The sequence below is a fragment of the Plectropomus leopardus genome, chromosome 12 (assembly GCF_026936395.1).
Source record: "Plectropomus leopardus strain MGB_pleo_1.0 chromosome 12, ASM2693639v1, whole genome shotgun sequence".
Lineage (NCBI taxonomy): Eukaryota > Metazoa > Chordata > Actinopteri > Perciformes > Serranidae > Plectropomus > Plectropomus leopardus.
This window is the reverse complement of record NC_142187.1, coordinates 9237115-9263286: the sequence shown is the minus strand read 5'-3', so window position 1 is coordinate 9263286 and position 26172 is coordinate 9237115. Positions and strand designations below refer to the sequence as shown.

At 38.6% G+C, this 26172-nt stretch overlaps 1 protein-coding gene across 2 annotated transcripts in view; it reads left to right on the top strand.

The window, feature by feature from the left end:
* Positions 1-26172, top strand: part of LOC121951761 (vasoactive intestinal polypeptide receptor 2-like) — a 57681-nt gene that overhangs the window by 18888 nt on the left and 12621 nt on the right. For both annotated transcript variants that reach the window (XM_042498220.2, XM_088085383.1), the window contains exons 2-7: positions 5471-5576; positions 11399-11512; positions 14985-15076; positions 22225-22322; positions 23478-23610; positions 24970-25120. In XM_042498220.2, coding sequence (XP_042354154.1) covers positions 5471-5576; positions 11399-11512; positions 14985-15076; positions 22225-22322; positions 23478-23610; positions 24970-25120 — 694 coding nt within the window. The remainder of the gene's footprint in view (positions 1-5470; positions 5577-11398; positions 11513-14984; positions 15077-22224; positions 22323-23477; positions 23611-24969; positions 25121-26172) is intronic.

The window sequence follows — 26172 nt, the reverse complement described above, 5'->3', positions numbered from 1 at the left end:
TCCACATTCACATGTAAATAAGTGTCACTTTTACACCAGTGATTCAGCCTGAAGTGTATCCAGTCTGTTTAAGTTTTCCCATGAACTGAGCTATCGCTGTGACGGGAAAATGCTGCCTTAAATAGGAGGCGAAGCATCTTACAGTTCCTGGTTTGTCTGGAAGTCAGTAGTAGTAGAACTGTGTAGTTTGTATGGGCAGAAAGAGATGCCATGGATGAGAAATTCAGACCCAGTTCAGAGGCACTGCCTGTACAGTTTGATTGACAGGTGACCTTTGGGAAGTGCAGTGCAGAATCACCGAAGCAATGAGCACGTGTGCAAAGTGCAAGTAAGTTCAGGACAGAAACTCAGGACAGAAAGTCGATGTTCTGATGCACTGAATAAATACAACAACGACCGAACATACCTCTGCGGTCCATTAGACATTTCTGTTGTGGACAGACACGCACATTTTTCTTTAATAAATTACTTTCAGTTGCGATTTTCAGCAAACGAACCTGTCTTTACAAACGTTTGAGACACCTGGCATCATAAGCCAAGTTTCCATCCAGATAAACTGCAAATTTGAACTGACTTTACAGGAAATGTGCAGGAAAAAATGCAAATTAATGCACATTTCTCTCCATTTCTGTTATGTAAATATTAGAAGTTGAACACATCAGGATAAAAAGCTGGTGGCACTTTTTTTCCTGTGTGGTGCCATTAAATTACAGCAGAAGAAGAGGGCGTGATGAGGTGATGTAATTAAAAGAGCAGCAGTCAGATCTCAAATGGTGGAAAACATGATGGAATTATGATATTTCTGTTTGTTTTATGTAATAATTTGAGGGATGTTACCGTCTCCTCATTCCTCCACACAGATCTGATGTTTGCGTCTCTTCAGTGAAGCTTCAGTGGACACGTGCTTCATGTACATGATAAATTATTCACCAGATCTCTTTTCTTTGCTCTGTGTCCGTTTTGGAGGGCTCTATCCTCAAAGACATTCACGGTGTGGAACACTTTTGGCTCACATAAAAAGTAGACAGAAATAGTTGTGTAAAGAAAGAAAACGAGAAGTTTTAACCCTGACTGCTTTCCACACAGCTGGCCATTTATAAAATGAAATAATTGTGTCTCTCTATGTCTTATATACGCACAGGGCAACCTTTTCTTTGTGATGTACAGCCGAAATGCATGTTAACATGTGGTTAATCTTGTGAAATGGTTGTAGTTATAGGTTTAGGCAACAAAACTACTTGGTTAGGCTACAAAAAAGACCACGTTTTGGGTGTAAGTGCATTAACCCTGTGAAACCTGGATCGATATCACTTCTCTTGTGCTGCATTCAGATACCTTTCACAAATATTAAGTAAAGCAAGTCTTAATAAAAGTAAATATATCTAAATATATATACTATAAGTTTAAGTAATTTATTTAACCCTAAACAACTTGGCAAGTTACAAATTGCAAGAAATTAGTAGGTTGAGAAAATTATTTTTTAAAAAGCTAGGGAAGAATGTCCAGAGAAATATATATATATATATATATATATATATATATTATATATTATATATTTAAAGGTATTTACAGAACTATTATAATTTTATAAGTTTTTTCAGGTAGTTTACTTGTTTTTTATTTTTATTTTTTACTTTCTCCTCTTTTGCTGTTGTTTGGTTTTTTTGGGGGGGGGGGTAAATTGTTTTTTTTTTTTTGTTTTTTGTGCTAATTTTCTTGTAATTGTCTTGTACTTTTTTTTTTTTTTTTTAGAAATCAGGCCAATTTGCCCAAGTTTAAAAGGGTTATAACAACACTGACTTCTGTTTTGACACGAGACATAAAACCGTGGTCTCTTGGATAAAACTATGGTTTTGATTGACCCATTTTGATTTACTTTCTCGCTCTTTAAAAAAATCAATAAAAATGCCAAAGGTTGCTTTTGGCATTGATATCACACATAAAGGGGCATGACAAAGTGCAGTTTTTGATGCCCTGGGGATGAGAACGGGCATGCATTCTGGGTTGTCAGTTATGGAAAATTGCAAATGCTGTCAGACACTAGGTTTTTTAGATAACCACCTCTTGGACGTCTGCAGCCACACCACTTTGATGGATATTTTAACTAAAGAAAAAAGAAATAGTAAGTGTCCATCTGTCTTACCAGCCAACTCGCCAGTACCTTTTGCCGTTGCTTCCTGCCTACCATTTCCTATCTGAAACTTCTATATTTTAATTGTGCAACAAAAATTAGAAGTTGTTTGTGTTATATGGGCAAATTGACCATTTATGAACTACATTTATTCATTGTGAGCCTTCCCTTATATTCACAAATCTGTACATTAGGGACTTGCAATCAGTATTACAGCCTAACACATCTGCACCATCCATAGATTATGAACATGGCTCATTATGCAGTAATTAGGTGGTTTGCAGGTCAAAGACTGGCTTTAATTTCATTAAACATCTTTGCTATTACCTCTCTTGTGACAGCATTTTAATTGCCATATGTAACGTGGTTAAAGACCTGCTTCACATTTAAAAAGTCATAGATGCTTTTAAACAGCAAATTTCTTTAACATAACATGACGGGAAAAAAAACTTTCATTTAAAGTTTGTTTATTTTTAACCTGAATGTCTTCATGCTTTGTTACCAGCAAGTCAGAGCTCAGTGTTGGTGTTGTTGGTAGCCTGAGTTTAAGAGAAGGTGGTTTATGTGTGTGTATCTCCCTCTAGGCCATAACCATAAATAGAGGTGTTGGGTTTTTGTCATCTTGCCTGATCATTTTCACAAAATCCTGCCACATGTCAAAAAACACAGAACAAAACATCTCCAGATTCAGCGTGAGATGCATACAGCTGGGCTCATTTGCTTTGGCAGGTGACTGTTGAGAAAATCTGAGAATTTTCTTACAAAAGCTAAATACTAATCTGTCATTCACATTTAGGATGAATTGTTCTGGTGTTTGATGCACCAAAATACTGTTCAGCTGCCACTTCTGGCTCACAGTTGTGCATGTCTGGGTACATTTGTGTGTTTTCTTGGTGACAGCCAGCCTCGTCTCATGCCAGAGGATAAAAAGTTGCAGTCTGTGAGGGAGGATTTGGGTGAGTGATGATGGACAGGAGAGGAATCTGTCCACTGGGAGCTGCTTCAAATGCTGTGGGGACCCACAATTTGAGTAACAAAAGTAGCCGCTGATAGTAGTATTAAAGCTATAACTCCTCATACTCAGTTAGAAAACAAATAATTATTATCACCGTGTTCTTGATCTGTCACCCCTTTGTTTTAGTTATGCTGAAGCTTAGACCACTAAAAATATTTTGTTAAGATAAGTGAAGAGACATGAACTGCAAACTCCAGAGACATCTTTGACATCTTATATGGCATGGCCAATAATAACTGAAAACATTAATCAAGGACGTGTTATATCTGCGTATATGTTGCCCAATAAATAATTAGAAATTGAAAGAAAGAAAGAAATGTTCCACTTACTTCAAAATTGAATAGCTAATCGGTTCTGTCTGCTGTTTTCTACTTAGCAGCAGCTAGTTTTGGTTTATCAGAGCTTGGTGGATGAGCTGAAAGATGCAGAAATGCTCCATAGAGCTGGGGTGAACTGTTAAAGTAAAAGTCATGTGTGTTTGTCACTGTGGGTGACTCCTTTTGCATGACACTTGTAATATTATTAACATAAAAACTATGAGTGAGTGATGAGTGAAGCTAAGGCGGTTCAATCCTGTATCTAATGATGTCGATACTCAAACATGTGGAGGATGGTTTGCTGTTTGTCTAGTGTTGTTTGGCAGAGTTTCTGTGTTTCTTCTGCAGGATTTATGTGGCTAACATACGATTAGTACATCAGATTCTCCTGGTTTTAAACACACACACACACACACACACACACACACACACACACACACACACACAGAGATAGTGAGGATGGGCTGGTTGGTTTACTGTAAGCAGCTTATCTTGACTGTGTATTTATCTTTCATTCATAACCTTGACTTTACCCCCCCCCATCAACTTTGTTGATTGCTGTTTTGGCAGATTGTTGTGGTGGTTTATGGAGCATTGCTGTTCTACATGTAACTTCTGCACTTCACAACATACAATGGATTTAGTATAATGAATCTTTACTACAAAAACACACGAGCACCCGATACGTAAGCACAAACGTGCTAAAAATCCCCAATACGGCAAAGGTCTTTTTGCAGGAAAAAAAAAATGACTTTGGTGTGAATTCTGGGTATTTAATCTGGACCCTTATGCTGTGTTCACACTACGAAGCCAGCAACATGAAGCTGCAAACTGACGCCCAGCAGGCGTGAGATGCTACAAACAAAAGCTGAGCTGGTTAGCTTTTCAGCACTCCAATGAAATGGTGAAGCATCAACCGATCATAAGTTTTTGTTTCTAGCTGTACTTAGCTTAGTTAGCTATCACTATGCTGACTTAATGTGCATCACAAGTATACAATGATGCACCGAAATGTGATGTTAACCGGTTCAGAACCCAATTATGTTCCAAAGAAAATAATGTTTCATAAGAAAATTATTTCAGAATGCATTTTCCTATATAATAATAAAAAAAAATCTAGTAAAAGCTACAAATCTTGTGTATGATTTTATATTTCTATAAGTAATATAACATCTCATGTTAACTTTAAACAGTTTAAAAACAAATCATGTATTTGAAAAATATGATTTATAGACAGAAACTTCTAAACTTGTCCGGTGCCTCCTCTTTGCCTCATGGTCAGCCATGCTTGTTAAAAAGGGGCGTGGCTCTACTGCAGTCCACTTTAGATGATGTATAATGCTGTGATTGATTTATAGAAATCTTATTTTAAAAAAGTCTGTGCATTTGGGTGGAGTTAAATGACAGTAATCATACATCTAGACATCCTAGAAAAGTTGTGTTCATTGGAACGGACAGGGCATCTGAACAGGTTAAAATGAGGCTTGGAAACTGGTCAAAAGCATAGTTGGTTTTTTGTTTTTTTTCACCACATACAAACTGTAGAAGACATTCACTCAGGTGCTTTGTGGCAAGTAGCAGACACACACAAGCCTGTGACGATGTGCCCATGTTACCGTATGTTAGCGTTTGAACACGTGAAGCTTCAGTGGACACGTGCTTCATGTACATGATAAATTATTCACCAGATCTCTTTCCTTTGCTCTGTGTCTGTTTTGGAGGGCTCTATCCTCAAAGACATTCACAACTTCAACGACTCAGCGATAATTTAGCTGGTGTTGCATTGTTGCTTGTAGTGTGAACAGATTAATATCAGAATGTAATATTAATAATAATAAATATGAAATAGATTCAATCTGTGTGAGTTTATTTGTGGATTAAAATTGACGGCAAACATTTCCACCAGAGTGATTCCTAAAATTTTGTCCCAACATTTAAGGTTGATATAACATGAAACCTGGCTTTGTGTAGATTTAACAAATAAATCTTTTAACTCTTCTGCTACAGGTTGACGGACGGCATCCAACCTGTAACTTCCTGTTGGAGGTGGAAAGAGACCAGGCGGAGTGTCTGAGGAGGCTGAGGGAGGAGGACGCTGCCAGCAGCCACAAAGGTCACAGTCACTCACTAAACTACAATCACACCAAACTACACTTTGTCTAGAAACAAGGAAAAAAGCTCCAAAACTTTTTAGAGCTGCATTGGATCTTAAAACAGTTTATTCCAGAAGATTCCAGTACAGGTCATTTTCTCTTGTTGAGTATACTGGTGGGACATGGATACGATGTATTCCAACTAAATACCACCTGGAATAAATCTAGATATGAGATGCACCTGATTTGACCCCAGAGTTTACTAATCAGATATTATCTCATGCTGAAATATTAGATAATTTTTATGGCAAAACAACAGACAACTGATATTAAGCACATACATGCACGCACACATGCATGTAGCTTCTGTATTGTAGAAATCTATTGTGATGTGCATCTTTTTTAGTGAAAAGGCATTCTGATTGTGCTCTTAAAAGTTGTGTCCTTCTGCACGATGCAAATTATCATAGAACATGCAGTGAATGTGGTCAGTCTTACTTTGTGTAACATGACAGTTATTCAACAGAGACAGCTGAGGAAACTTTTTTGTCTCCTTAAAGCTTAAAATGAACATACTGTAAAAATGTCATGTATATAGTCTTATTCTCTATATGTTTAACACAATTCTTAGTTTCTAAATTCCTTTTATCTGTGACAGACTGAAGACTAGAGCCTCAAACATCCCTTAACCACAGTTGTGTGTGAGTGTTCCTGCAGTGTTAATGAGCCTGACTTTCCTCTCCAGTGATGTGAGCTCTGGACGCTGAGTCCCCCTGCTGTGTTAATTAAAGCTCAATGACACGAAGTAGAGCAAAATAATAACACAGGCTGAAATTCTCTGCGGGTGAAAAACTGCTCGGGAGAGCAGTTTTACTGACAGAGTTGTTTCATTCATTCGAGGAACGAGGCTCTCAGGACTCCATCTGATGCTGCAGCCTCCATGAGAAAACAGGTTAGACGTAGCTGGCTCAGCCCCAGCAGTTATCACACAGAGAATTTAACAGCGCCTAATGCTACATTCAGCAGCACGCAGAGATCGGCTTTACACTCAAACTCATTTATTCATGGCTGAAACCTACTAAAGCTGTTTTGAGTGTGTTGAGGCAAGACTCCAGTGGAGTTTCAACCTCACTTTTTAACTTTGAAAGCTTCAGAACGGCTACTAAAACAGAATCAGAATCAGGTTTACCATCAAGTAGGTTTTCATATATAGGGAATTGGCCTTGCTGTTTTGGTGCATCAAAGTAAATGCAAGGATTAATAATAATAATAATAATAATACAATAAAAATAAAATCAAGTCCTGCAAAAGTCAAGAAGCATAAATATCCAAAAGGAAAATGTAAAATCAAAATATATAAACATGAACAACTGAAATTCCATGTAACTAAAGCAAACTTCATCTGCTGATAAAGACCATGTGACAAATAATCTATCAAGTCCTACACATATCAAGTGTAAAGGCCTTAATGCATTAATATTTATCTCGTAAGAATGTTGTACTTGATGCTTCCTTATTCAATTTTAACGTCACATGATATTTATCAGTTTATCAGCATTAAGCTCACGATCCCTCACTGTCAACCTCCATCATATGATATTTTAAATTGGGATGTTGGTCAGAGTTGATGATTTTCTGCAGAAGATGCATCCAAACATTTGATGCACCATAGAAAGGGCTCTGCTCTCTAACAGCGTACTGTCATGCAGCACGTTTGAAAGGACTCTTAGACATTTGTTAACTGCATGAAATTGAAGAAGGGTGACACTGGAAAAAGGGCACATTGCTCAGCCAGCCTACACTTTGTAGTGAATAAAAAAAGACCATAAACCAGAGAAAAGAGGATTTCCCTTCAGATGTGGGCTGCTGTACATTTGGTTGCCTCTGATGTGTTTCTGTGAAAGCGAACAGATCACTTAGCGGGTAGATGGACTTTTCTTCATGCACTGATAAGCTCTGATCTAAGGTTTCAGCCCAAAGACATCTGTTCTCTCGCTCTTTCCCCTCTCTTCCTCTTTTGTCCTCTCTTGCCCTCTGAGTGTCTCTGTTTGTCCCTCTCTTTCTTTTTCATGTTTACTATTTATTTCTAAAACATCTTCTTCGTGTCTTTTTCCCTCCTCATCTTTTGTCTGTGAGCTCATCTTCAGTTCTTGCTTTTCTTTTACTTCATATTCTTTTCATCTTCTCAAAACAGCACTTCCACTTGCTTTCCCTCTCTATCTATACAGTGTTTGTTCATCCCATTTACAGTGAAGTCAAGATAAGAATAAGCTTCAGTTCCTATATTAAATGCCATAGGAGACAAATTTTAAGGAGGTTGAAGGTCAGAGCAGACAGTCGATGGAACAAATTGTCTTGTGTCCTCATCCTCTTACATTTCTGATGTTGAGGCACCAAAGAAGAAAGCAAGGAGAGAAGAAGGACAGGAGGAAAAAACAAGGGAAAAAAACAGAGAATGAAAGGACAAACAGCAAGTAATGAAGACAAAATGATGAAGGAAATAAAAGAAAAAGGAAAAAAGAAACAAGAAAAAAGGAAGGGAAGATGAAATGAAAGGAGAGCAGTCAAAGGGGAAAACACAAGGAAAAGAAAACAGAAAAGGAAGATGACAGGAGCAAATTAAGTGGGGATCAAGACAGCATAACATGCTTTTTTAAATAAGAACTGCCGTAGAGCATATAAAGCCCAATGTTTTTCTACAAAATAACAATGTATAGCACAGTGACTCTGCCAAAAGCCTTTAATGGAGAAATTCACCATGTTTAAGAGGATATCCAGTCAATTGAAGTCAACTGAAGCAATAAATACCTTACTGCGTGCTGTATTGACAGAGAATCTGCATTTTCCTTCTTGCACAGCCCGTTTCACAGTGCCTACATGAACAAGGAAGCTCCTGCACTCAACTACCAAATACTCCCCCAAACCTGCCCACCATGTGGAGGTGAGCATCTCCAAAATGGTTTTGTTTACAAAAAGTAAAGGCGTCTGAAACAACTATTTTCACTGTTCGACCAGAACATCAGAAAAAAGTGTCTTTGATAACACTACACCTTTCTGCATAATCCCTTGAAGCAGTTTAAAACCAACACAAATGCTGGCCAAAGCATAGATTAGGTGATAAAAAATACTCGCTCAGTGACTGTCTGCCCTCTAAGCCTGATGGTTGTTTATTGCAGTATATTTTAGCAATTCTGAAGACGGTCTCCGATCAGTTTCCGACCAGCCACAGCTAGCTAAAAACGCAGCCACAATTCACTCAAAAGCAGCGAAATGTGAAATGCTCCACATGCTGAATTTCCCCGCTGTCTCTCAGCTGACGGCAGAGCAGAGGCTCTTGTCACTCGTAAGCAAAATAATAAATAAATAAATCAGAAGGTGATGTACTCAAATATCAAATATTTGTCCAATAGTCCAAGTGAGTCCAGCTGAGCTCTGTCCAAGTGAGGGGAAAAATTTTCATGCATAGTAACGCACACACACAAGGGCTCACTCTGGTGTGTTACTGAGTTGGCCAATAAACTGTAAAAAAAACTTTGTCATTTTCTCTGGTGGACATGCAGCTGATTTGCAATATGAGACAAGAAGAAAGAGTTATTTTTGGGCATGTCTAGGGGGCGTTGGTGGCTCAGTGGATAGAGCGGGCACCCCATGTACAGAGGCTGAGTCCTCACCTCAGCGGTCGCAGGTTCAACTTCAGCCACGGCCCTTTGCTGCATGTTGTCCCCTTTCTCTCCCCCTTACACGTGTACCTATCAAATAAAGGTGAAAAAAGCCCCAAAATATATTTGTCGCTAGACCTCGCCTCCTGGATACCCAGAGGCAAGAAATGAAGAAAATAGCTTGTAGTGCTTCCGTTTACCACTATGTCAGCGTTGTGCAGAAGTACAGCGGGTTCTGAAGCAGCCCTCAAGACACAGAGAGCACTATAGTTTATTAATTTCATTATTTTTTTATGTCACTATAACCCAAACTTGGACAGGTGAAGTTAATGTTGAAAAAATGGTTAAGGTCAGTGAAGGTAAATAAAGGAAGGGAAAACAGAGCAAAACATAACAAATATATATAAAATAAATATAAAGATTAAAAAACTGTTCCAAGTGTTACAAAAGAGGTATAGCTTGATAATGAAGTTTTTTAGTTTGACATCTGGAATGTGACATTTTAATTGAGTGCAGCTTTTTTTTTTTTATAGAAAACAACATTTGAAACGGTATAGGGGCAAAAATGGAAGCATTTTTTCTCAACTTGACACTAATAGGTTTCTTTTAATAGCAGTTTTATTCCCCTTCACAGTCTGATGCCTCGGTAGCTGGCTGCATTTCTTCAGCAGGGATGTCTCTGTTCATCTATCGCTAAAAAGCCTTGTTGACTATTCAGTTTGCCATCAGCACTTTTGCACCCATTAAGGCTCATACTGAAGAGCTGGGAGAGCTATTTTGGGAGGCAGTTTGTTTGTTTTGTTTGTGGAGGTTGGGTGAGAGTCTCGTATTCACTCCGGGCATCCCGTCCCTTGTAGTCTGTGCTAGTGATAGTGTCTCAATTCTCATATTTCTTCTGTGCGATTTAGGACAGGTGGTCAAAAAAGCCGAATCCAAAGTGTGTCATGAGGAATGTTATTGTTTTAAACGGGATTTAGTTTCTCCCAGGTTTGTTTTTATGTATGTAATTGTTGTAAAGAGCTGTTTGTGTTTCTTAATATTTAATCCTGGAGATAATGTATCTCATCAGGATGTAACTAAATACAAATACAAGGAGCACAAATGTCCCTATTTGGTTTAATGCATGAAAAGTCCACAGCAGTCCACTTGAAGCAGGAGACACATGGTGTTTATTGACATTTAATCATAACCACAATCTTTCTCTTACCTTTAACAAAGTGTCTTTGTTTCCTAAAGCTAACCACAGATGGGACTCAGGATGCAAAACCCAGTCTGTGCAGTCAAAGCCCTGCTCTTTCTACACCCACCATCCACTCAGACCACCTCCTTGCTAGTCTAGAATGTCTAAGAACATTGCCTCTGAACATCCGCAATTACATTTGTCACCATGACATAATTGAGAAAACAATTAAGTAAAATACAAACATAATTTCTAGGACGGAGGGTTGCAAACATCATACACACAATTTTGAAGTTCTCGCAACTTACTTTTCCCAGCAGTAGCATCTTCAGTCATCAGGGATATTTTGGGAATTTACTCTAAATCATCAAATTTAAACTCCTGGAGATAGTAAAACTTTTTTTTATGATTATGCTTTAGCAGATACAAGCTTCATGAAGGCATTCCAGAACACCTATCTTTGATCTGCTGCTACTCGGGATATAAACGAAGCTGATTTGTGTTTGTTTGATGTCCTTGAGCTTTAGGATTACAGTGTCATGCTGAGGAGATGTCTATTCAATCTCTTCTTGAAGGCACACACTGCTTGGTGTGATTTCTTTGATGACCGCAGGGGGAAGGTTGTTCGGCGTTGTTACAGAAGAGTGAAGAAAGCTCCTGTCAAGGCAGTTGGTGTTAGCCCTGGGGAGCGACACATGGCCTCCAGGGGGTTTGACCTGGGACATAAACTGAGGGTAGCAGTGCTTTCAAGTCTGCTGCACAGATGGAGTGTGCATCTTAAATAACAGTTGTTGCAGGATCTGTTCTGCGGTGGCTCACCTTAGTGATAGCATAATCCTTTAGGGCATAGATCTCATCCACACCAGTGTGAATGGATGTCAAGTCCCCCCACTTCGATTAAGCACCTTTAACTAACCCTGTTGTATCTGTGGAGAGGACAGTCTCTCTTATTTGTGTTTTTGTGTGAAAATGTACTCATACATCACCTTTTGGTTTTTGACAGGGCCAGGATGCAAAGGAGCATGGGACAACATTGCATGCTGGGAAAGAACTGATATTGGAGAGACCATCACCATCCCCTGTCCTCGAGTCCTCAAGACTGTATTCGGCAGAAATGGTAGGTTACGTATTCATTGGTACCTATAATTACTGATTTTCATTTCTTTATTTTACATTAATTTATTTCCTATTCAAGCCCGCTCTCCTTCCAAAGTTCAAATACTGCTGCTTTTGCAGTGATTGCATAAGATCCCATCGCCAAAAGCCACCTTTTGTGTCCACATGATACCATGTTGAACGCTGTCAACTGAGAATGCAGCTGGACAAAACTATTTGCGGTGTTATTATACGCTGTCAGGCGGCTAGATAGCACCTACTGCAGCAGCATGATACGTGGATGAGTAGCATCACCTGACAAAGAGGCCATACAGAAGCTGTCATGTCCGCACGATAAGCTGCTGGACAGCGCCAGGTTGAAACACTGCCACTAATGACGTATTTTAAGGAGTATGAAGGTCCTAATATAGGACGGATGGATGGGAAGTGAGCATCAGACTCTTGCATGAAAGTCTGGGATTTGTTCAATCAGTCCACTGTCCCTCTAAAGTGTGCTGTTATGTCTTCTACACTTTACCATGTGCCTCTTTTGCCAAAACCTAACCATCCTTGCCACCTAGTGCTTTTGTTGATGTCCAGGCGTTGGTTGCCATGTGCTTTTGTTGCTGAAAAATAAGCACTAGCAGTGTAATTTCACCATTTGCTGTCGCTGACATCATGGTAGTGGCATTCCGGAGCATCAACAGAAGCAGAAGGATACCTAGAGCGTATTATGTAGACACAGAAGTCCACTGCAAAGCAGTTCTATGTAATGAATTGAAATGAGAAAGCAATGCATATTCATTCGTAAAACAGGGAATGGTATAAAAAACAGAGACAAGTTTTGTTTGTGGCTTCTACCTGAGTCCTCTGTGCTGTTGTTAAGCTTCAAATCCCTTCGCTTGCATGTAAGTCATATAGGATTAAAGGACTGTGTATCAGAAATTACACACAATCAATTCATGGTGTTAGAGTCTCATTAAATGATAAAACTGTTGATTACCATAACCTAGGCTTTCATTTAAAAGATACGTTAACAGTGAGTTTGTAGTTTTAGTATTTAAACCGACGAGGCTTTCTGTCCTCATTTCTACCTCCAGCCTGTGTGTTTCTGTGTGAATGTGTGCAGTGGATTCCCAAATGAAACCATCAGATTTTTTCCAGCCAGTGACCAGATGGCAGTTTGGATTTCCACTCAGAGTCAGTGCTCTGATTTACATTGATGACTAAACATTATGTAAGCACCCAGCGGCTTGTTCAGACAGCTCCAATGCTCACTCTGATGCTTCCCTGTCTGGGATGGATCCAAATCCCCTAAAGTTACTACATTTGGCAGAAAACCTCATTATGTTAGATGAATATGTAGCATCAGCAGGGACCTTAACACCAGGTACCCTGGAGTTATTGAATGTCTTTATTTTGTTTGAAAGAGCTGAGTAATCCAAAAAGACGCTTAGTTTTTTTTATCTAAAGGGAGATAATCAACTTTTGACACAAATTAAATACACACATTACTAATGTCTGGTGTATCATTTTGTTAATATGAATAGTTCACAAGACAAGCCTGAAAATATCTACTTCCTGGACAATATCTAGCCCCCCCCACGTTCATCCGAGTGAGATACATGTAAAAGCTGTCGTGTTTGTCATTAATGTAGAGCTTATGAAGAAAACAAAAATAAGGTGAAACATCCACTAATTTAAATTGGTTCTAGATTTAGGCAAGTAAAGTTTCATTGGTTTGGTTTAGGAAAAGAAAACATGGTGACAATATACATCAGTCTCTTTGGGGAAAGTCCTGTGTTTTGCGACCCATCCATCACCCCACCTGGCTCGTTACAGGACCACCTCCTTCTTTACTCCTGTTATTACACAGATCACGTGATTGCAGCTTTTCCAAATACACTAGTTATATGCAAATTACTGACTCATAATTATTTGGGACATACACAAATTTTGTGCATCTTTTTAGGAAAATATATGAACAGTGCACGAGAACAGCTTGTGTTCATCATGGTATTACATAAAGTTCTAATGCTGTTTACTTATAATGGAGATTCCCGTGCTGCTCAGTGATCGTGATGTTCAGGACTTTATGCTGTAGAAAGTTCTGGGCAGACTTTTATGCTCTGCTTCCTGTGGGACACAGCAGAGTTCACACAGCTCATAGGTGCTCTGACAACAGTGTTAACATCACTACTGGCACGCCTACATATAAATCACTGTTAGCCATTTAATGTTCTCTTAGCTTCAGCTGTGTTTACCCTGCTGTGACACTGTGAAGAGGGTTTGTCGAGAGTGCAGCGAGGCAGAAGTCTGGTGACGTTATTTCCAGTCTGTGAGCAAGAGATGCTTCATGCTTTTTACAGTGCATTCTGGGAATTTCCGAGAGAGATGAACTTCCATTGTACCGCAGCAATGTTAGCATTTTTACTCACAGAAAATTTCCCTCAGGAGCTCACTCCCTTGTGTACGTGGCCTTATTTGAATGCATGCAGGGTGATACTGAGTTTGACTTTACTATGCAGAGTTTTGAGTAACACTTCATGCTACGTTATGCTACCCTACAGAATACACAATATCTCCATATTATCTCTTACATTACCTGGGTATGAACTCCAAAAAACAGCAACTGTGAAATCTCCCAAACAACTCACAACACCATCGACTGCTGCAAATGTATTTTTTTTCTTTATTGTATTGAGAAAATTACACAGTTACACAGTTTTGAACCTTGTTTTGTTAAGCAGTTGATTGATTTGGGTTTGCGTGCGTGCGTGCGTGCGTGCCTGCGTGCCTGCGTGCCTGCGTGTGCGCATGTGCATCACATATTTTGAATGGCTCATGCGACACATTGGATTATATGACAAAACATGAATACCACATGCAGATAAAACTCCCATAATCAAAAGAAAGAAATATCATGGCGAAGTATTTCTAAATAAATGAAAAGAAAGTGAGATGTAAGGTTACATATTCCACCCCACCCTTGTGTTCCTACCAAGCTTTAAATCAAACCTATACCTCTGGTGATTTGTTCTTGTGTCTGTCTTTAATCTCTCACATCACTGATGTAGAAAGAGACACTATCAGTTAGTGTGGAGGTGAAGCTTGGAGAGAGTAAATAATAATAATAACTTTATTTATATAGCATCTTTAAAAACAGAGTTTACAAATGATTTGACAAACAAAGCAAATGATGAAACAAATGATGAAACAACAAAAAGCCAAACAGTCCAGTCAATTGAAGTGAGATGAAACTGGGATCAAATTAAAACGAGAAGACATGTTCTGTAATGCAAGATGCAGGACATAAAATGTCAAAATAAAATAATACAAAAAACCCTAAAACAACAACAGATGCAAGAAAAATAATAAAAACACAAATAAATGGAAATAAGATAAAAACAAAAAAACATGAATTAAAAACGTAAGATAAATAAAGATTAATAAAAAGTCAAATGAAATAAATAGTATCTATTTGTCTCCGACAGGTAACATCAGCAGAAACTGCACGTCAGCGGGATGGTCGGAGGTTTTTCCAAACATCACCAGCGTGTGTGGGTCGGACACCAGCCAGGACAAGGTAATGAAATCGTCTTTGCTGTCGTCTTCCGCTCTTCGATCTGTCATTGCTGTTAATTTCACCTGACCACTAGTTGTCATGCCCCGTAAAGGAGTGACCAATACACAACACGAAAAAAGACCTCATCGTTCCCAAGGCCTAAACAGCCACAGAGACAGATCACTGAATGAGAAAGCAATCTAGACTACAAACAATCTCGGATGAACACGGTGTTCAGAATTCAATGTGGGCAGAAGCCAATATAACAAACCAAAACACCTTTAAATTTAAGGAGCAGCCAGTCTAACCAGAAGAAAATAAAAGAAAGCAAAATAAATTCTCTAACCTCCCTAACTAACCTGCACAGGAGAAAGCCTTGCATACATGCAAACGTACGATAAAAGACACTTTTGCAGCCAAATACAACAACACTAAAGAAAAGTGACTGTGCAGCAGGAAAAGGAGCAGCAACATAACGTGAACCATTAACAGCCTGTAATTGATGAAGCCCGCAGGGCTGGCGGTTAGTTAACATGGTAAAGGGCTCCATCTTTAAAAGGTCAGTATGCCCCGCCTGTTGTGAGATACATGTTTAAATGTGAGCAGTTTGTGTGCGTATGTGCTCCCCTGCCTGGTCTTTACATCAGTAAATGGAAAAAACACCCTCATCTGTCACTCTTATGGGAGCAATTAAGATGTACAAAGTGTAATCATTTTGTTTCCCAGAATGCCTGCATAATAGCAGGCATGTATCCAGGCAGGACATTTTAAGATCTGAACTTCTAATAAACATTTAATAAGCGTATAATTGGTTGACAAGTCAGCTACATAGCTATTTAAACATGTTAATTGCATATTCCGTGACAACAAAAATATGGTTCTGTGTCACTAAACCTTTTTGTGAATTACCTTTTTTTGCTGTTGAAGCCTTAATTAATGATAATTGTGATTGATCTCTTCACAGTGAATACATTTCCTCATCAAGGTAATCATTTAACATCATCAGACAGTGAAGCCTGTTGAATATTTTATCATGTCTGTCATGCAGAAGCACTGAATGACATATGCTTAATGTCGATCAGCTCACATTCTGAATGTAAAGCATTTTTGCTGGCTATCCATGCAGTTAGAGATGAATGAAAATTACAGCAGCAGGGTGATGCTTTTCATTTTCACAGCCCGACCACACTGTGAGAGGAAAAATCGGATGTGAGAAGAATCTCCTCCACAAAATGAGATAAAACATTTATTACAGGGATCTTAGAAAACACGTATTTTTCTCACTTTCACTTTCTGCATTTTTACTTCAGACTTTTGCCATATTCAAGGTAATATGGAAGTGTTAATGAAAATGTTTTATATCTCTATCAAGGAAAATTAAATTGCTCGTTATCATTTTATCACCCAGCCCTACTTTTAGCCGACATATAAACGTTTTGTCAACAGAAATTTAATGAGAACATCTGCAGCAGGTTTTAACTACACAGTCACGTTTCAGTAATTCTTATATATTAAGTAATTTAAGCGCAGTTGATGTATAAAAGACAACTAAAAACTTTTTTCTCAACCAAACCCTTGCTTTATTCGACCAAATTGCTTGTGAAGCTCAGTAAGTATAATACATATTGTGTCTACTTTGTTGAGGGGGCTTCGTCTCTACCCCAAACAGTTTGTGGAAGCAGAAGAACGTTTTTAGTGAGGAGAATGTTTAGCCTTGTTTGGCCTTGATGGTGATAATTGCTGCTCCCTTCCTCTTTCACTGCTGAGGTTCAGTTTTGGCCACGACTGGTCTCATTCTGAATCACCCATTGTGCTTGTTAAACTAACTGTCTCACCGTCTCTCTTCTGTCACCTCATTTATCGAACTTTTGGCTCTTTTACTCTCCATCTCTTTCTGTTTTTCTCATCTTCATCTGATTTTTCATTCAAAAGTCTCTCTCTCTCTCTCCCTCTCTCTCTCTCTCTCCTCTCACCTATAACATCCTGAAAAATACTCCACGTCTGATAGATGAAAGTGGCCCACTTTAAGGGGCTATATTTTGTAGGTTAAAGGAGGAAAACGATGCATTTATTTCTTGCACACTCCTCATGTAACTGTGGAATACTTCAATAGCCATGTGGAAGGTTCAAAGGCCAAAACATGAAAGAAGCTGAGCTTTTAAAACTCAGACGAGAGGAAGAGAAATGAAAAAACCTCCTGGACAGACGTCATGCTTTTCTTTTGATAAGTGCATTATTTGACCTGAAATCAAAGGAGCTTCATGCTGTAAAGGAAGACAAATAAAAGTAAATGTTCCTTTTAGTTTTCCACTGAAGGTTAAAAAGAGGCAAGATGCCAACCTTTATCTGGGAGCAGCAGACGAGGTGTTTTTGAGCTGTGTGCACTCTGCCCTCTGCCTGTTTTTTCTTATTATGCCTCCACGCTGCCGCTGGCGATAGCTGTGGTTGAAGGTTTTTAGTTTTCGGGTTGCCAATCCGTCCTTCCCATTCTCGTGAACACAATAACACAAGAACGCCCTGAAGGAATTTCTTCCAATTTGGCACAAACGTCCACTTGGACTCAAGAATAATCTGACTGGAATTTGGTTGTCGAAGATCAAAGGTCAAAGGTCAAGGTCACCCTGACCTTGCATCTGTTTCATTCTTGTGAACGAACAAAGATATCTCTAGAACACCTTAAGGGAATTCCATCAAATTTGGCACTAACATCACTTTTGAGTCAAGGATGAGCTGATAAGAATTTAACAGTTGAAGGTCAAATGTCAAGGCCATAACTAATGGATTTTAATAATTATGATAATTATTATTACATGAATGTCTACTAGGATAAAATGACTAACTGATGACTTTTTATATATAAAAAAAAGACTTCAATCAACAAATCAACAAGTCAGCTTCACTGTGACGTCATGATGTTCTGCAAAAACATAAAACATTTGGTCATGCTTTATTTACTATTTTGAGCCCTATAAATTAAAGGCTTTTTATGCTTTTCGAATCATCCTGAGTGCCTTGAACTGGATCCTTTAACCCACTTTTTTATTATAAGTTCCTCCTTTTGAAAGCACAAGTTAATTCAAACTTGTATGGAAAGTGCCACTACGCTTGGACAATATTTGGCCTCTGGTGTGGGACAGGAAGAGGTGTCACAAATAAAAACAGGCTCATTTATAGTAGTGGCTTATTGAACTGAGTTTAGTCTCTTTATGAAATAGCAATGATTATCAAGTTATACATGTATTACAATGATCTTAGAAGTTAGAAGATGGTGTGCATCTTCTTTTTTTCTCTGTATATTAACCCTGTGCTACTGTGGCCCTTGTGATGTAATTCAGTTAAAGATATGTTACAGGTTGTGTTCAAGTGGATATTTGCATTTTGAGGGGGATTGTGCTATGACAAGGTGAAGTGTCCGATCTGAGGAGGGACAAAGATAATAGAATGGGCCTTCTCTCTCTCTCTCTCTCTCTCTCTCACACACACACACACACACACACACACACACACACACACACACACACAGGGTTGGATCTGTTCTTTTAAACTGAATGTATATTTGTACAATAATGTGCTTTAGTTTCTCGTTTAACAAACGCACTCACCAAAAAGAGGATGTCAAACACATAACAACCTTTATCTGAGGAAGCCAGATAACAGGACACAGACACACAGACACACAGACACACAGACACACACACACACACACATACAGGGCATTTAATAGCTGATATAGCTGATTTCAATCTCTATGTTTCTGTTTCTAAAAGGAAATTATCAGTTCTTTAGCTCTTTGTGCCAGAAAGTTTTCTCAGCAGCCAAACACTTTCTCACTCTTCATCCTCCAACACTTACAGTATAATGAGCCTGCTCTGATCTGATGCAAACCTTCATTCAAACCACAAAGGCCTTATTGCATCACTTACATGCATATTTTATGTCCCCAGTGAAATCCTACAGGAAAGTTCCAAAACTGAAAGTAGAGAGCCACTGGTCCTTAATGCTAATTTTTTCATCCTCCTAATCCGAAGTCTGCTTCATTTGACACTGTTTAGTCTATAGTTTATGATGATACATAAGCTCAGACACTAGCAGCGTTGTTATTTCAGGTGGAGGGGATGGTGGACAGTGTGACACTTAGGTGAGACACCTGCCTTAATACATAGGGCTAGTGCCAAGAAAAGCAGTGTTTTTTTGGTTTTATTTTTTTCAGAAAACATCGCTGCATTTTGAGCTTCAATAAAAGCAGGTACTTTCAGTCAAAACATACTCTTTTCTTAACCATAACCAAGTGTTGTTTTTTGCCTAAACCTTAGCACAAGTCAACCACCGTGTTTTTGAAAAGCAGTTTAAATGAATCTTCTACATGATAAAGTACAAATGCAATGCATCCGTGGTTTGCACAAACAAACAATTCCAGCATTTTTTTTCTGGTGCCTGGGTTTTAATCTTTTATTTTCCTAGTAAAATGAATCTGACCTGGTTAATTGGTGGCGACACATTACAAGAATTTTCACAAAACAGAAGCAGGACAGCGGGTCACAGAGAGTGCAGGCTAGATGTACTGTAGAGCAAAAAGTTCCTCACTTACTGTGAGTGACAAACATTTTCTTTAGGAAAAGAACAAATCAGCTTTGGGTTTCAACATTCTTTGTATTTGGAGCACTTGTCCCGTCTTTCTGCTCTTTTTTAATTGAAAATCGCCTGCAGCATATCTAGAGAATAGGAGTCTTGCCGTTTTTTGTTACTTTTGTTTTTAAGATTATTTTGCTGTCTTTTGCCTTTATTAGATAGGAAAGTGACAGTTTTGATTCTCATTCTGATTTTATACCACCTTCCACTACAGTGTCCATGTCTATACCTGTCACAGACATAAAAAATAAATATTTATGCTTCAACTAAACCTTAACTTAACCTGATAATATACCAAATTTGTTATCAAAAAAAAGTATTGTTGCCTAGATTTTTTGGGATTGAACATTTGAACTCTTGTGCTACACAGAAGCAAAGGTAAGATTTTCTGTGTCATTACTACTCAAGTCCACACAAACGTACATTTTAACAAAATCCCAGCTTATCACCTAAAAGACTATTATTCAGTTCGAGCAGGCAACCAAAAAACAAATCCAACAAATAGCATGTTAGCAGATATTTGCTCACTTCTGTTCATCCCATCAAAACAAAGTGCCTAGCTCTGCAGGTAGCTCATTGATTTTCACTTCAGAATGACTTCTCTGTTGTTGTTTAGCTGCCTCAACATCTTATTTAAGAAGAAAGTACAACAAATCATGGAAGGAGAAGGAAAGGTGCTGTTTTATAGTGATGCTTCATTATACAGCAAGATGATATTTTGCTGACTAGAAAAGTGTGACTGTATGTTTGTGTCTGTGTCCTCACAAGACAGACAACTCAATTCTAAAATGAAACTTCTGCCATGCTGTGAGTTCTTGTCTTTTGGCTCTTTGCCGTTGTGCAACTGCAGCTTCCTCCTGTTAACTTGTTTTGCTCATTTCAGGTCACGAATGGCATCGCTGAATTGCCCATTGTCCTGTCCTGCCTCTCTCTTTCTCTTCCTTCCCTGCTCCCTTGCGCTCTTGACCTCTCTCTCCCCATGTGTTCCTACCTCCTTTGAATTTCCCTCAGCCCAAATCATTGAGCCTCACTGGCAGTAAATTGGACAAATATTACCCAAGGGGCATCTTTTTCATCACAATAATTTAATTCAAAAGTCCCATGAGATCTTTGGTTTTAATAACACTTGCATCCTTACTTTTGCCATCCATTTTATGGCTTTTGGTGTTGTAAAATGACAAACAAAATGAACTGTGAAACTTTATAATAATACCAAACAAAAAGTACAGCTGAGGCCGATCGAAATGTCAAGCAGGTTGACGAAGCATTGAACAAATTGAAATACCAACCTCATGGTGGAGCAGGGGCTTTACGCATTTATAGCAGCAATGTGCACTATTTTTTTAAAGTCATTTCAGGTAAGAGAGTGCCTTAAAATCTGTACATCACTTCAAGAAACATGATAGTTCCCAGGAAAAAAAAAATCATTCTGTAGACAACCATCTTACTTTGTATCTTGGTGGATAATGAGGACTAATTTTCACTCCTGCCTCCTCAGAAAAGGAGAATATTGCCGAGTGTTGATCCTTGAAACTGAGATGCCTCAATCATCAGGCGGAGACCCTCAGTTGACTGAGATTGCTTCAAGTCGAGCAGTCGTTTTTAGGGGGGGTTTCGGTGCATCATACTTCTGGGCTCCCTAAATTTTTGCTGCAGAGTGAGTGACTTGACTTTCACATTACTCTGCAGCTGCAGACATCAAGGCAGCAGCACAGAGGGAGAGAGAGACAGCATCATAAGGTGAAGAAGTGGTGCTTTTGTTGATATTGTGTCGGCAAAAAATGTTGCTGCACATTTGTCATTAGCGCCTCTAGCTTGTTTACTATCTGATGTGACTGCTGCTGTCACACTGAACCTCCTGCAGAGCCCCGTTCAAACTTTGCATGGAAAATAAAACAAATTGTCAAATATTTTGTATCGAACAGCCACATCCGATTCGACATAATTCTGAGTCGAGTATAGTCCTAAAATTGTCTGAAGTTACTGCTTTTAAGTTACATATCATATAATAGGAATTTGGCCTAAACAGCATAACATATCTACAAACCTGTTTTTGTTATACTATGCTGGAGTTTGCCAAATGACTGTTGAGATGACAAATCTACTACATTTGAATCCATGCCATAGGCTGTTCTAATTGTAGATCAAGGATACAGTGCCAAGTAAATTTGGACTTCAATACCCTGAATACTAACTGAATACTTACAACATTTACTCAATTATTATATTAGATTTCTTTTGGGAATAACAAAGTTGGATAAACAACATGGGCATATATTATAATAAAACACAGCTACTAGCCTGCTGCTATCAGTCTGGCTGCTCCTCCTTAACTGATCAGAGTACAGTGTAGACACAATAACCTGTAACTTCAGTCCCTGCTGCATCTATAACTTGACATTAATTTGAAAATTCAAGGCTTCAAAGATTATGAAATATTTCCCTCTGGACCATCACATTCTGCAGCTGAGTTTCTGGCATTTTCAGGGTAAAGATAATTAAAATATAGCCCTGCTCGTGATCTCTCTCTGTCTCTGCAGCTGGTCTTCTACGTGGTCGTGCAGACGCTATACACTCTGGGTCACAGTCTGTCTTTGATCGCCCTCACCACAGGGAGCGCCATCCTCTGTCTGTTCCGGTAAGATTAATTAAGACACGATTATCCATTAAATAAACCTACAGTGGTCCCTGTGTGGAAGTTTGGTCTTCTAAATGCAAACTAGTTAAAAAGACGCAAAAAAGCCTGGTAGCATTTACAGATTATTTACCAAGGAGAAGTGGCAAGTATTAATTTCAAGCTCATCTTTGAGTTCTTTGATTCTTCTGTTTGTTTCTTCATGTGCTGATTGACATTTCAGCTGAGCATAATAAAAAGCAGTCAGTTTAATTGGATTTTAAATGAACGAGCACTGGCAGTAAGTCACATTTTAATTTCACAGGTTTATCATCAGTCGTCCACAGATGTGTGTTTGTGTGTGTGACAGCCTCTCAGATTACAGTTTAATTAGACTGGATTGGTTTTATTCAGTTTGTTAATTTGAATTATGTAATTTGGAGCTTCTGCTTTTTTTTTTCCTTTGCGCTTGGGATGATTTTTTGAATACTGTAGGAGGTTTGATCAGAGTGGTGAAGCTTTTTAACTCAACTGAGTGATTATGCATAAATCACACGAAGAGATTAGGCATCAGAGAATGGAGCTGCAGTATTGAGGTCCCATCCATTCAACCGCCAGACTCAACTGGGAGCACACCAATCGACACACAGAGCTGTTAATAATGACGTCACTCCCTCTCTTTAAAGCATAAGATAACTAATTACAACCAAGCTTAAAGAAAACAAACATCTGTGTGATACAAACTATCTAAAATCACAGTAACCATCTTTGGAGAAAGTTTATTTGATGTGTACTTGAATTTTTTGTTTGGAGGGGGCAAGGTTTATGACCTATACTGCAGTTAGCCACCAGGGGGCGATTAAGATGTTTTGGTTTCACCAAAATCTAATCAGTTCATTGCTGAGTCCAAGAGAATGTTTGTGTTAAATTAAAAACAAACAGACAAGATTATTGTGACCTTTGACCTATGACCACCAAATTCTAATCTGTCATCTTTGAGTCTATGTGGATGTTTGTGCCAAATTTGAAGGAATTTCCTCAAGGTGTATTTGAGATACTGTGTTCACAAGAATGCATAAAAAGCGCCTTTTTTAAAAACTTGTCATTAACTCATCACCTATGCCAAAGCTCATTTTCCATAATCTGTGTATATTGTGTATATGTGTAACATCTGTGCAGGAAGCTCCACTGCACCAGGAACTACATCCACCTCAACCTCTTCTTCTCCTTCATCCTGAGAGCCGTGGCCGTCTTGGTGAAAGACGACATCCTCTTCAACCGAAACTCACAGTGCTCTAACCAGCCGTCACTGGTGAGGTCACCTCCTCTGTCACGTCCTCTGTCAACCAGAGAGTTGAGTCCTGTCCAGAGGGAAATGAGAAGCTTCACACTCGTGTGTAAACAGCAAACTGTCACAAAGAGAAAACAGTTTGAGTAAATTCTGCCAGACACAGTTTGTAAAATGAAATTAAAATGTAAATGAGGTTTTACAGAAATGAGACATAATATTTTTCCATTTACTAGAAATTTCTGCTAACAGCTCAAATATTATAACATGATTAAAACTGGCAGCCCATCTCCTGTGACAGTTCATTCACTGATGTCAGAATTTAATTTAGTTGTGATGGCTCTATATTGTCAAATATTTAGCAAGGATAATAACAAGATCATCTCCAGCCACATATGGTATTAACTGGGGCTGCGTATTGTCTTTTTTTAATACCTTACTGTGCAGGCTTTAGACACTTTTTTTTTTTTACTGCTAAACACTTTTATTTAACAAAAGAAGCCAAACTTCTCAAATCCATCAATGTCTAATAGAATACACCACCAAAAACCAAAAGGTTATTCACAGGGTTGTAATGTGGTATTTATTTAAGTTTTCAAAGGATGGTGGCTGTAGTAGAGTTGGACTCACAGCAATTACAATTGAAGAGATCAAAACTGTACTGTACAAAAATGTATAAATTTAACCACATGAATATATAAAATGGGAGATATCTATGTACGTAGCTCAGGGGTCAAATGCAAACTATGAACTGTAACTTCCAGCCATCTTACATTTCTTCATTTGAATATAATCTCTCCCCTGTATATATCTAAAAAAAACATAAAAATACTCCAAATGAATATTAAAAAAGACGTACACAAGACTAAGAATCTCACTGACAGTTTGACAACTTTTGACTCTCTAAAACTTTTGATAGTTGATCCTCTCTTATATGGATTCTTCCCCTCGTGACATTCTTCCTCGCCTTTATTTTCTTTCTTATTAGAGAGGAAATGTCTCTATAACTAAAGGAACACTGTCAGGGCACTCTGACCTTTATACTCCCATCTCCTTGCTGCTTGTAATGTTGTGATCCACAAATTAAAGCTCATCGTTTTGGTGAACTCACTGATTGTCCCAGTGGAAAGGCTAATGAAAACCTACATATCAGAGTCATTAGCATAATTGCCTGATTAATCCACAGTGTCTCTGTGGAAGTACCAACACTGGGGTCACATGCAGCCCTGCAAGGACAAACAATAGGATGTGTATTCTTTGCTGATATGAGAAAATGACTTGAAGGTTAATTTCCTGTGACCTCTAATGCTGTTATAGAAATTAGAAACAGTTTTGCAACAAGTCTATAACCTAGTTAAGATATTTGATCTCTGTGTTTTTCAGGTGGGATGTAAAGCCAGCCTGGTGTTTTTTCAGTACTTCATAATGGCCAACTTCTTCTGGCTGCTGGTGGAGGGTCTGTACCTCCACACTCTGCTGGTCGTCATCTTCTCCGAGAACAGACACTTCATTGTCTACATGTTCATCGGCTGGGGTCAGCTTTTATTTTATTCAAAGTTAAGCATCTTTTGAGATTCATGGTTCAGCGTGTTGGATTTAGCATATAGCAGTGAAGTTACAGATTGCCACTTACTGAGACCTCTCTGTTGTGCCGAGCAAAAACACAGACTCCCCTATCTCAAGCAGTATTTGATTTGTCTGTTCTGGGCTATTGTAGAACATGACCTCCAATGGCCCACTGTTGATATAAATGACTCATTTTAAAGTTTGAAAACACACACAAAAAACGTATTTTATGTAATATAAATTACTGATATTTCAGTTCTGCCAATATATTGCTGTAAATCCTACGCATTCGACCTTTAAGAGGACTCGAATTAGATGTTAACAGAAGCATTAATGATTATTTTTTATGGCCAATCAAATGTGCGTATGTGCAGCTGCATAAATCTTTTAGCCTCTTTTAGCTGATAGTTTTGGTTTAGCGGCACAGGTACTGTTTTGATGTTACTCTCTCTGCTTTGGTCAGTCTTATTTTGAGCAGCAGCAGGCAGCTACTTTTAACAAAACAAGCTCTGATAAACCCACTGGACACTGGAGTACACCTGCTCAGCACTGAACATAGACACAGTTGTCAACTGACTGGTGAAGAAAGTGGAACATTTCACAGCTTATATTTTTATCAGAGGTGGTGGAGACTGAGTTAGAGCAAAGAGGTCGGTGAATATTAGACTTTTCGTGGAATCGTGGAAACCATCAGCTATCGTCTGATGATGGTATCACCTTTGGGGGTAAAAGCCAGTATTTCAGGCCCTCTGGGATACCCAATGGAGATTTGGGCCAAGGCTCCCTCTTCTATATAATGGTCATTGTGTACAGTTTGATTTGAAACTTTGGACCGGTCCGAACAACATTCCGGGTAATCTCTATGCAGATATTTGCATATGAATACAAGAAAAAAGCAAATAAAAGCTAAAGCTCGTCAAACAGTACCCAATGGGCTCTGAGATTACATTTTGTCCACTTCTTTTGTTCTCCACACTGACTATTTACAACCAAAGCCCGCTGACACATGATGGATCAATA